This window comes from Poromitra crassiceps (assembly GCF_964638095.1).
Source record: "Poromitra crassiceps genome assembly, chromosome: 12".
NCBI lineage: Eukaryota > Metazoa > Chordata > Actinopteri > Beryciformes > Melamphaidae > Poromitra > Poromitra crassiceps.
This window is the reverse complement of record NC_139632.1, coordinates 40,778,059-40,791,463: the sequence shown is the minus strand read 5'-3', so window position 1 is coordinate 40,791,463 and position 13,405 is coordinate 40,778,059. Positions and strand designations below refer to the sequence as shown.

At 45.4% G+C, this 13,405-nt stretch overlaps 1 protein-coding gene across 1 annotated transcript; it reads left to right on the top strand.

The window, feature by feature from the left end:
* Positions 1–4,154: 4,154 nt before the first annotated feature.
* On the top strand, positions 4,155–10,130 carry LOC310787112 (ubiquitin carboxyl-terminal hydrolase 1-like; the record flags this gene model as incomplete). Its single annotated transcript, XM_083648457.1, has 8 exons — positions 4,155–4,315; positions 4,671–4,803; positions 5,385–5,489; positions 5,825–5,994; positions 6,258–6,973; positions 7,357–7,515; positions 8,280–8,481; positions 9,290–10,130. 8 exons carry the CDS (start codon positions 4,155–4,157, stop codon positions 10,128–10,130), a joined length of 2,487 nt encoding a protein of 828 aa, XP_083504583.1.
* Between the last annotated feature and the right edge of the window lie 3,275 nt (positions 10,131–13,405).

Here is a 13,405-nt window from a genome sequence, read left to right as displayed (position 1 = left end):
AACCCTGCAGCATCCAACATGTCCTGTAACAGCCTCTCAACACAACCCTGCAGCATCCAACATGTCCTGTTAATGGTCTCTCAACACAACCCTGCAGCATCCAACATGTCCTGTAACAGCCTCTCAACACAACCCTGCAGCATCCAACATGTCCTGTAACAGCCTCTCAACACAACCCTGTAGCATCCAACATGTCCTGTAACAGCCTCTCAACACAACCCTGTAGCATCCAACATGTCCTGTTAATGGTCTCTCAACACAACCCTGCAGCATCCAACATGTCCTGTTAATGGTCTCTCAACACAACCCTGCAGCATCCAACATGTCCTGTTAATGGTCTCTCAACACAACCCTGCAGCATCCAACATGTCCTGTAACAGCCTCTCAACACAACCCTGCAGCATCCAACATGTCCTGTAACAGCCTCTCAACACAACCCTGCAGCATCCAACATGTCCTGTAACGGCCTCTCAACACAACCCTGCAGCATCCAACATGTCCTGTAACAGCCTCTCAACACAACCCTGCAGCATCCAACATGTCCTGTAACAGCCTCTGAACACAACCCTGCAGCATCCAACATGTCCTGTAACGGCCTCTCAACACAACCCTGCAGCATCCAACATGTCCTGTAACAGCCTCTCAACACAACCCTGCAGCATCCAACATGTCCTGTTAATGGTCTCTCAACACAACCCTGCAGCATCCAACATGTCCTGTAACGGCCTCTCAACACAACCCTGTAGCATCCAACATGTCCTGTTAATGGTCTCTCAACACAACCCTGCAGCATCCAACATGTCCTGTTAATGGTCTCTCAACACAACCCTGCAGCATCCAACATGTCCTGTAACAGCCTCTCAACACAACCCTGCAGCATCCAACATGTCCTGTTAACGGTCTCTCAACACAACCCTGCAGCATCCAACATGTCCTGTAACGGCCTCTCAACACAACCCTGTAGCATCCAACATGTCCTGTAACAGCCTCTCAACACAACCCTGTAGCATCCAAAATGTCCTGTAACAGCCTCTCAACACAACCCTGCAGCATCCAACATGTCCTGTAACAGCCTCTCAACACAACCCTGTAGCATCCAACATGTCCTGTAACAGCCTCTCAACACAACCCTGTAGCATCCAACATGTCCTGTAACAGCCTCTCAACACAACCCTGCAGCATCCAACATGTCCTGTAACAGCCTCTCAACACAACCCTGTAGCATCCAACATGTCCTGTAACAGCCTCTCAACACAACCCTGCAGCATCCAACATGTCCTGTAACAGCCTCTCCACACAACCCTGTAGCACTAGCATCCAACATGTCCTGTAACGGCCTCTCAACACAACCCTGTAGCATCCAAAATGTCCTGTAACAGCCTCTCAACACAACCCTGTAGCATCCAAAATGTCCTGTAACAGCCTCTCAACACAACCCTGCAGCATCCAACATGTCCTGTAACAGCCTCTCAACACAACCCTGTAGCATCCAAAATGTCCTGTAACAGCCTCTCAACACAACCCTGCAGCATCCAACATGTCCTGTAACAGCCTCTCAACACAACCCTGTAGCATCCAACATGTCCTGTAACAGCCTCTCAACACAACCCTGTAGCATCCAACATGTCCTGTAACAGCCTCTCAACACACCCCTGCAGCATCCAACATGTCCTGTTAATGGTCTCTCAACACAACCCTGCAGCATCCAACATGTCCTGTTAATGGTCTCTCAACACAACCCTGCAGCATCCAACATGTCCTGTTAATGGTCTCTCAACACAACCCTGCAGCATCCAACATGTCCTGTTAATGGTCTCTCAACACAAGGCCTTGTGTGACCAATTCAGTCCATAGTATGAGCCACAGCCTCGTCACAAGGAAAACACAGAATAGGGGTGGGAAGCAATCACCAGATGCCCCACGATAAGATATTAGCACAATACTTAAGTCACAATATGATAAGATTGCGATATGAGTGCTGCAATATATTGAGAGTATTGCGATATATTGCGATTTGTCCCCAAAGGAAAACGTTGTCTGTTCATCTCACTTCAATCATTTTTATCGCAGCAAAATTGTCAAGTAGACAGACTGGCCAACACTGTGATAAACATCTGTCATCAATGTTGCATGCACCTGACAATTTATATCATACAATATTACAATACTGTACTTGGCAAGTTGGCATTTGTGCGATACGATATATTGCCACACAAATAACGTGATACTATGCTGTATCGATCCCCCCCAACCCCCCCCCCCCCCTCCACACACACACACACACACACACACACACACACACACACACACATACAGACACAACACACACACACACCTAACACAGAACAGAGAGAGAAGGCTCCCCTTGATTAAATGATGAGTGCTGGTACCAGACGGTTGATGGGGGTGGGGATGGGGGTTTCTGATGGGATGTGGGGCACCACACTTGTTCACTCTATAAGATGAATCACCTGCTGGCCTGCTGTGTGTTTTATGAAGCCTGACTGATCATCACAAGAGGGGGTTCAGGGTCAGGGAAGGCATCTCCATTGAAAAAACTGACATATCTAGGCTGAGGATGGTGATGCTGGTATGCTGTAGCAGCTCCACCATCCAGTAACTGGTGGTGATTGGGTTCCTCCTGTAGTAAGCTACAGCTGTTAGATGGTGGAAACCTTCCAACAACCTTCAACTAGACTAGTACCATTGATACTACTACCATCAACTACTACAGTAGCAGCACAGTAGCTACTGCAGCATCAGTGACTTGACGGGACCAAGCCAGAGCAGACAGTGGAGGCTGGGACACAGCTCAGGTCCATCGATACATCTTACTGCTGTGCTGACCAAGCAGGCACTCTGCAGCAGCAGCAGCAGCAGCAGCGCCTCGTCCTCCTGCACACAACCATCGATCGTCGTATTGACGAACGCCACTGGGTATATTGGCTTTATGTGAGGCGAGCCTATTTGAGGAAAAGACAAAACACCTGCCCTGTCTTGTTTTTGCGCTGCATTCATTCAGGGGTCGCGATCGTCCAAGTAACGTCAAACGCACGCCAGCACCAGTACTCTGTAGTGTAACGTTTTAGCCTTAATAACATCACCACGTACAGTGCAACTGATAAATAAGGCGCTGCTCTGATTAAATAAGCGTGCAGGTAAACCATTCACACAGACGATTCTGCTCATGCTAAACCTATATATTCGAGGAGAAAGCCAATACAATGCGATAGTGTCTTACCGTTCAAATCGTAGGATAGCCCCTGCTGCCTGCCTGTCAGATAAGAAGATGCTCCAGTCCAGAGAGAAGGTGGGAATGATGCTGGAGTGGACATTATCAACCTGTTTCCATGGACAATGTCTCCACCTGCCGGTTGAAAGTTGACATTGTATGTACCGTTTGAAGACGAATAGCGTTTGGCAGTACAAAGTAGCATGTTAATGAGCAAGAATCATATACCAGACAGCATGGTAGGTAAGATAGTTTACTATCTCCTGCCTTAAAACTGTACTGTCGTGTACACGTTTAATGCGAAGGCATTGTGAGATGTGTGACTGACCGTGTGACGCAGGTTGGAAAAGAACTACAAAAATGACTTCCGCATTTGGCCAGATGGGGCCTGAAATCGGTGTCTCACAAAAAGCCTGAGATCTGTGACGTGCAATGGGTCACCGCTTTGCTGTGACCCATTTTCTCCTCACTGTTTTCTGTGATGATCACTGCTCTAACGTTACTTCACTTTATCGTTCGCTATTTTCCACAGCGCAATCACAGTCGGTCACATTCTATAACTGGTACTGAGACTGATCTAACGTTAGTCCAGTAATAATGAATATAACGTTTTACAGGCTACTAACGCTAGTCATTTAGCATTAGCTAGCGTAGCAGCTAACGTCTTATGTAATGTGTTCAGTCGTTAACAGTCGGCCTTGCGCCTTATGCACTGGCTGTCTAGCTTATGTTAAGTTAACTTATTTAGCGAGATACATGTACAGATATGCGCAGTTCTGTGCTTTCACAACAACTCTGGTGGTGGTGGCGTTACCCGCCGACTTTGTAACATCTGCCTGTTTCATTTTGTTACCAGTGAGGTGCGCTGTTGCCTCTCCCATAATAGTCAAGAGCACCACTTCAGGATACCAGAGGGAAAAAGATGCCAGGTCTGCAGGGTGAACACGTCGTGGCGGCCCTGGGGAGCCCCATCAAGAAGAGCAAACTGTCTCTGAAGTTCTTCCAGAAGAAAGAAACTAAACGTGCTCTGGATTTCGATGAACCTCCAGCAGATGAAGCCAAAGCGATTGAGCCTGAAGCAAGGTGGGCCTGCCCTGTCCTGTCCTGTCAGCGAGGATCAGTTTAACATCATCCCAAAAACCAACCTTTATAATTTAATGTCAGTCGAGGAATCCCGTTCACATTAACCCACAGCCCCGTTTCTGACGAGATTTTCCCTCAAGGGACCCTATCTGAAATTGTATAGTGAATTAAACTAGTCCTCACATACTTAGGACCGCTGGACCTGCTTTGGGAACCACAATCTATTTTATGCTGCATAGAAAACTTGCTATTTTAATTATGCTGGTATAAAAAAAAAAAGATGGATGACTTAAAATTGACAAGGAAATATTTCTTAAACTCAAATTGTGTGTGTGTTTTCTTTCCCACTGTTCAGCAGCTGTGATCAGGTGGTGCCTGGTCCAGCCTCCCCTGGCCCTCTCATGCTATGTGAGAAGAGAGAGAAGTTGGTGCCATTTGTGGGACTCAACAACCTGGGCAACACTTGCTATTTGAACAGTATTCTACAGGTAGGCCATGACCAGAGAACATGAAAATAAGCTTTCTGCATAGGTTTAATACTTAACCAAGTTAACATTAACATTTGAATGAACAACACCGATGTAAACCTTGTCAACAAGGACCATCATTTGCTTTGGACCAAGAAGTGACGATACCATCCTGTGGCACTGGTCCTATATCAACCCATCATTTCTTAGTTGAGAAATGAGAGTTGTTTACATTCACAAATTGTGACCTGAGCAACTCATTGACCGATGTGTACGTCGTGATTGGCATCATTTGACTAAATCCTCCCAGGGCTAAATTCCATGACAACATTATGATAATTGTCTGTCCAAACCTGCAGTAGAACAGCCCACAATAACTTGTGACTGTGGCAAAACACTAGTCCTAGTGACAATAAATTGAAGTGGATTTAGGATCTGTGTGGTGAGGGGGAATTACACTGATGTTCTTTTGAAATGATGTCGATTAATTTAATTTTCCAAACATGCATATCCTTTGAAAAGAGTGAGGGGTTTTGCTTGGCCTAACGGTATAAATATGTCTTCTTCACACTAATCTTTCTGTCTTGTCGTTGCTACTGCAGGTGCTGTACTACTGCCCAGGGCTCAGAGACGGCATTAAGAAGCTGCACGGCCTCTCCAAACGGAAAGACAAAGTCAAGGAAGAAAGTGCTAAAAGTGACGATGAGGTTTGTGTAATACTGTTTACATTGAAACATATCATTCATCACATATCTTCACATATTTACTCAATCCTGGGTTACATCAATGGACTACTTTGATCATATAACTACTTTAGATAGACATTGATCGTAACAAAACTGTAAAACAAGTTTAAACATTACAATGTATTATGAGTTTTTCATGCAACTTGATTGGTTTGGTTTAATAAAACAAAAAAAGGATTGATGTTGAATACTGATTGAATTCTGGAAAACACTGACAGATATGAACATGCAGTTTATTAACTTTGGACAACTTTGCAGTTGAAAGCTAATAGTTTTAATTGTATGTTCTCACTCAGCAGGTAGAAGGTACGGCGGATGCCTTACCGCCTCAGATGGAGCTGCTTGGGAGCTTCAACAGCCTGATAACGTCAGTGGAGCAGCTCCAGTCCAGCTTCCTGCTCAACCCTGACAGCTACGGTGAAGGAGAGCTAGCCACGCCGCCACGTAAAATACTGCACACACTCAGGTAAGGGCTAGCCACGCCTCCACGTAAAATACTGCACACACTCAGGTAAGAACTTGCTCACCTGGCACTTGTGACCAGGTAAACGGGTCAGGTTTTGAATTTGTCCAAATTATACATTCAAATTGTAAACTAGTTCATTGCTCACAGGTTGAGATTTGAGATGTGTGACGATCAATGAATTTAGAAAAGTTTTCATTACATAATTCTGACATTTTGATGACGGTTTCGTCTTGCACCATTAACGACACGCACGTGCGTTGCAGGCAACTGAACCCCATGTACGAAGGCTGTCTCCAGCACGACGCCCAGGAGGTGCTGCAGTGCATCCTGGGATACATCCAGGAGGCCTGCGACACCATCAGGAAGGAGCAGCGGGACGAGGGCGAGGGCGAGGCCGACGCTGTGATAGAGGTGAAGCTGGAGGGCGTGGCCCACGTGGGTTCCAGCAGCTCTGTGACGCAAGACAAGAGTCCCGTAGAGGAGGAGGACGGCCAAGTCAACGGCAAGAGGAAGAGCGACACCGAGGCTGGAAACGCCAAAAAGAAGCCTAAATCTGCCAAGGGTAATAAATCTGACGCAGAGGAAGACGCCGCGAGTGGAAATAAACCGTTCACACGCTCCAAGAGGAAGTCGTCCACTGAGATCACACTGGACAGCGGCCAAGACAAAGACGGGGGAGACGAGGAGGGGGCGAAGAAAGCGAACACGGAGGAGGAGGGCAAAGGTGAGAAGGCCGCTAAAGAGGGGAAGGGGAAGAAGAAGGCCAGGCTGAGCTGGCTGAGGCCTTCAGGGAAACAGCCCAGTATCTTCTCCAAGTTCCGCAGCGTGGGCAAGATCAGCTCCATCACGGGAGCAAAGAACCAGGCCAAACCCGAGCAAGAGGATGGACCGAGCAACGAGCTCAGTCAGGATGGGAAAACCAGCCAAGAGCAACCAGCAGAAAACATGGCTGAGGACAAGAAGGCAGTGAAAACTCAAGGTATGAAACTGTTACTGGCCATGGGACATCAGGGATGTTTTAAGGGGACGGATGGATGGACGCATTTGTCAAGTGGTTTATTTTAATTTGTCTCGTCTATGGTGTCTCAGTGAGTGTAGCCTTTTACATGATATTGCTATCATAACATTCTCACGGGTTTATTTCATTGTGTAAGTACTTCTTTTTAAATCACACATTTAATAAAGTTGAAGGCATTTGAATGGAATGGATAAGAGAAAGAAGAAGCTATGACAGCAAAGATTAGAAAGACTCTTGCCAAAGCGTTTGTGTCTGTCAGTCACATAAAGCTGTGCTCACAGGGCGAGGGGAAGTCATTGAGCGGATGCATCAGTCATGTCTCTCTGTGTTTCTGCTCTATTCAGCGGGCCTGGACCTGATGGAGCGCTTGTTCCAGGGACGGCTGGTTCTGAGGACTCGCTGTCTGGAGTGCGAGAGCTTCACAGAGAGGAGGGAGGACTTCCAGGACATCAGTGTCCCAGTGCAGGAGGACCAGCCCAGCAGCCCCGACAACCTCTCTGAGGGTGAGGATTACTACTTGTACTGCTATTATCACTGTTATTTTTATTAATAATAATAACAACTATAATACTAATGCGCGGGCTCGCCCGCCCTGCAGCTTGCTCACTGATAAGGTCACAACTCGCATCACTGATGACATCACAATTGCTCTTATGATATCACTGAGGCTGTCACAATGCCTATGACATCATCAGTGATGTCACAATGCACAATTGCTCAAGTGACATCACTCCCGGGGTTTTATGACATCACTGATGACATCATCAGTGATGTCACAATGCCGGGACTTTATGACCTCACTGATGACATCATCAGTGGGACAAAAATTGAAACAAACAAACAGAAACATTGCCCACATGCTCCCTTTTTTACCTTTTATTTATACAGGGGGAGTCTCACTGAGAGCAATGCTCTCTTTTTCAGGAGCGCCCTGTTCACATTCACACACACATTCATACCTGGAAGCTGACCAGTACAACCACCAGTCTGATCTGTTGGCCACTGAGCAGCTCCACTGGAGCAGTTGGGGTTAAGGCCTTGCTCAAGGGCACCTCAGTGGTGGTAATGAGGGAGGGGCAAGCGCTGCCTTTTCACTTTCCCCACCCAGATTTATCCTGCCGGTCCCGGGGATGGAACAGACGACCTTCGCGTCACAAGCTCGCTTCTCTAACCGTTTGGGCCACCACTGCCCAATATATAGATATGAACGACAGAAGAGATGAACAGACAAACATAATTCTAATGTCAATGTCCTCCCTCTCCCCAGTCTCCCCAGACCCTAAAGCAGAGCAGAAGACTCTGAAATGGGCCATCTCCCAGTTTGCTTCCGTGGAGCGCATCGTCGGGGAGGACAAGTACTTCTGTGAGACCTGCCACCATTACACGGAGGCAGAGAGGAGCCTGTTGTTTGACAAAACTCCAGAAGTCATCACCATTCACCTCAAGTGCTTCTCTGCCAACGGTCTGGAGTGAGTTGATGTATTTGTTTTTGGAATGGAAAGGACCAAGTGTGAAAATACACAGTCAATATTAGGGGTGTCACAATATATCGTCCCACGAAATTTCGCGATAGTAAAACGTCACGATATGTATCGTTGAGATGAAATCTCATATCGTGAAGAAAAAAAAAAAAAAGTTTTTTTTTTTTTTTCCAAAAATAGACAAAGAAACGTCTTTGTTTGTTGAAGTTCAATGTGTGGAAAGTAGTTCAGTTGAACAAGTCTCTGAAGAGACACATGAGAAGTTATACAGGAGAGAAACCATTCAATTGAGTTTCTGAAACTGTTTACTTGACAGGAAAAACTGAAGATGCATAAAAAATAGACTAAGAAAAGTCTTGTTGTTTGAGTTTGAAGAAAAACTGAAGATGCATAATGAGAATTTATACTGCTGAGAAACCTTTTAGTTCAAAGTAAATCTAAGTGACGGTGTAACTCATTCTATTTCAAGATAAGCCTTATCTCCAATCTCATGTTTTTTGTAGTTGTTATTGTAATAACAATTTCCCACAACAGCATGTTTTGTATTTGTGCATTTCAAATAAAATACTACTTTTCCAGTCATATATTGTCATTATTCAAGTTTAAAAAAATATTGTTAAAATCGTATCGTATCGTATCGTTATCGTGAACCCAGTATCGTGATACGTATCGTATCGTGAACTGAGTGTATCGTGACACCCCTAGTCAATATAGATCATTTCCCCTTTGACCATGGTGATATTGTTCATCCACGTCATAGATATGAACTCTTTCTCCTCTTATCTTTCCTTCCCAGACTAGACCCGTACGCTGGCCTGTCCAAGGTGAACACTCCCTTACAGACCCCTCTGACGCTGTCCCTGGACGAGTGGTGCACGCGGCCCTCGCCCACCGGGGGGCGACGCTACCAGCTCTTTGCCGTGGTCATGCACAGCGGCGTCACCATCAGCAGCGGCCACTACACCACCTACATCCGCATGTCCGACCTGAACGACGTGGCGCTGTGGCGAAAAGAAGAGACGGAGGAGGAAGAGGAGCGGGAAGGCGGAGGAGGGCAGACGCAGCAGAAAGAGGAGGTGCCGGACTACGACGACGGAGAGGTGTCCGTCAGCCTGAGGAGGAGGAGGACGCAGAGCAAAGGAGGCGCTAACGCTAGCTCGGCTAGCGGCGTCGCCGGTAAAACGGGGGGCAAAAAGTCCGAGGGCGGAGTCGGACTCTTAGGGGGCCAGAGGAGTTTGTCTAGTTATGACCTGAGGGACGGCGGCAGCAGCAAACAGGCAGACAAAGCCAGCAGCAGCAGCAGCGGGGCGACGGAGGGCTCCAGGCGCAGGAGAACCAGCAGCCTGGGGCAGAACGCCGAGGCCGGGCCGCAGAAGGAACCCGAGGCTGGAGATGGAGATGGGGTTGGGGGGGAGCAGGATGGGGTTGGGGGGGAGCAGGCATCGGCGAGGGAGGCCACGGAGCAGCAGGCTCTCTGCAGCCTCCTGGAGTACGAGGGCAGATGGCTGCTGTTTGACGACTCTGAGGTGCGTCTGTTTGACCAGGAGGACTTCCTCAGAGCCTGCTCTCCTGAGACCTGCTCCACATCCACACCGTACCTGCTGTTCTACAGGAGGGTGCCCGAGCCCGGACACTAACCTCAGCCACACCGTACCTGCTGTTCTACAGGAGGGTGCCCGAGCCCGGACACTAACCTCAGCCACACCGGGCCGCTGTGCTGTGGTGCCAGGCAGGTCCTTTTTGTCAAGCTGAACTACCCAGACAGACAGGCCTGTGCAAAAAACTAATCGCAGTTGTTTGTAAGATAAACAAAGTCAACCCCATACGTTAAAACGGTGCAAACAATGCCAAAAACAAATGCTGTCTTTTTCTGCCATAGCACCTAAACTAGTTTCAATCCAGAACCCATGTTGCCAACAGTCTGCTCTCATGAAAACATTCTACTATTACTTTATTGTGGGGACCGAAAACATGTCTTTGAAGCAATTTTTGGTGATTCGTATTTTAGGAAATGGCCAAATATACAAGTGGCGTTTTGATATTCCATGTGCCACTGATGATGGTTATAGTATAGCCTTTTTGAAAGTAAGTCATTTGAAATGAGCTTGCCTCACTGTAAACAGCAGAGGGAGCTGTCCTCTGCTGTTGTTTCTTGGACACGGGCTTTAATACTCCTGTCATTGTCTATAACTTGTTCTTGAAATGTTTTTTTTTCCATGTTTTTCTCTGTGCTTGGGTTTGTATGGAATAGCTTTCTGGAACCATGGACTTTTTGGATTTTTGTTTTGTACAATTTGGAAAAGCATTTTCCTTTTCTCTTTTTTGCACTTCAATTTCATTTGGGTGATATCTCGGAAGATTTATATTTTTTACATGGAAGCTAAGCTAGTTATGTCTTTCTCATTTCCAAGTTAATTTGGACTAAGATTGCCTGACCTTGAAAACCAGAAAAAAAACTTCTCATTCACATAGCAGGGCAATATAAAAATTGTCTCGTAAGGTCCGATAGAGCATCATAAGCTGCAGAAAGTGACAAGAAATATTTTCTCTAGATAATTTTTCCAGACAAACTTTTGCCTGCATTCCACGTCACTGATTCCATGCGTTTAGATTTTTCTATATAAATTAACACATTTAATCTTTTACATCTTTCAAGCCTGAAGTTCATGTTTATGCAGGAGAGCGAAAACTAATGTTGGACTGATTGATGCATACAGTTAACATCTTGAGCTGACCAAAAAATTTAATTTCTATGTCACTTGTAAGTACATACATATATTGTGGAGGAGTGCTTGACCCATCAAGCCCTGTGTTCTATAATGGCTGATAAAAGAAAGGGGGAAATAAATCAGAAATCCTTTGCTGTTATTCAGTATGTAACTGTCATACTGAGACACTGCACTATTTTATGCTAATTTGAATTGGCACCCAGGGCCACTTATGGAAATTAATGTCAGACATGGCCCCATGCATGTTTATGCGAGATTATCCTACCACTTTATAATGTAGCTAATACACAGCATCACATTTCTGTTTCATTCAGAATACAGAACTTGTAGCTGATGAAATGTGTAATTTACAGGAATTAGCATATTTGAAAGTTGCAAAATCGGGTTGTGTCAGCTTAAGGGGTTAACGCAATCACTTGGTCCATAGGTTTGATCAACAGCCCGGTTTGATATACTGGCTGCGACTGGAATGAGGGTCAGAATGGAGGTATGAAAACTGCACAGCGAGGTGAGCAACAGCTTTGGGCCCTATTTGAGACGCTCTTTAGCGCATTTAGGGCATGTCCAAGTTAGTCCACTATTGCTAGTTAAGACGGCGCAAAGGGTCCCTTAATTAATCATAGGTGTGTTTTGGCCGTAACATGAACTCAACCCGTCAGTGTCATCTCCCATTCCCCTTTAAGAAGCCTTGGGCACATTGCTCAGCTTTTGTCTGGACTACAGGCTCCTGCAGCCATGCAAAGACAGACTGCATCAGTACCAGGAAGCTAATGAGAGAAAACACCACAGCCGACCTCAAGACGTCCACAGTTCATACTCTCATACATAAACCTTCAAATCCCCCTCCAACACACATGGCAATGACATGTTTACTCTCCTGGGGGATGTGCCCCTTTAAATACTTTGCCAGACTTTAGATATTTAGACTAACAACACCTCCATGAGAGCAAAGATGGGTGAAAGTACATTTTGCTATAGAGAGCCAAAGTGAACGTCACTTCCTGCTTCAGCACTGTACCAGAGATATTCATCCGCCATTTATTTTCCCATAGACATTTCGTAAAATGCGTATGCCATTTTTTTTACTTGGTCAAACCAAGTAAATATAATAGCTATATTTAGAATCGGGAGAGACCATAGAACATTTCACTCCAACCTAAAAAATAATTTTCTTTAAATCCGCCATCTTTTACGTTTTGGTCCGAGTGAAATGTTATGTGCTCTCTCCTGTTCCTAAATATATCTGAACCGTTTGGTTTGAACAAGTAAAACTTATTTTTATAAGCATTTTACGAGATGTCTATGGGAAAATAAATGGCAGATGAAAATCTCTGGTACAGTGCTGAAGCAGGAAGTGACGTTCACTTTGGCTCTCTATTCAAACAACGTGGGCAGTGGGCACCAAAATGGCGAGTGCACTGTGCTTTGCACCGTATGTGAGATAGGGCCCTAAGTTCACAAGTCCAGTGCGTTTCTCACAGCATGCAGACGACCTCCAGCTGCCTCTCTTCTTGTTTTGAGCGTTCTGTTCAGATTCTGTAAACATGCTTCTGTCATAGCCTGTGTGGTTTCTCACGTTCTGCAGGTGGAGTGTGTAGAAAGTCCATCCATCCATGGCATCAGGGAGAAAGACCGGGGTTTGAGTGCTTTGAGTTTTACTTTAGAGTGAATCCACAGTTCATAAGCCAATATATCGATATTCATGTTCATTCGCCTATTTTAATCCTCATAAAAACAGATCTATATAGCCTATTTATGAAAACATTCCCACCTCAGCTAATAATTTTAAGAAGGTGCTCACAGAACTGGTCAAATGTAAGTGACAGCAGCCTTGATTACTGTCGTCTCTCCATAGTTTTAACTGCACCTCGTTCCAGTTCAACAAACTGTGCTGTTACTGTAGTGATATGTTTTGCAGGTTCATACCACGAGCAATAAAGTTTTTACCTTTACATGAATTTCTTGTGCTTTCTGGTAATCCCATTCATTGTTGAAGAACACAACACATTTCTTGTCTTTCATCATCATACAAAAAATACTGGCATACACCAATTGAACATTAAAATATTTATTTAGTAAAATATTTAAAAGAAACAAAAGAAACTACATAAAATAATTCAAGGATGTTTAAAGTCCCTAAACTTCCAAACAATGTAGTTTCAACTTAAAATAATATAGCATCA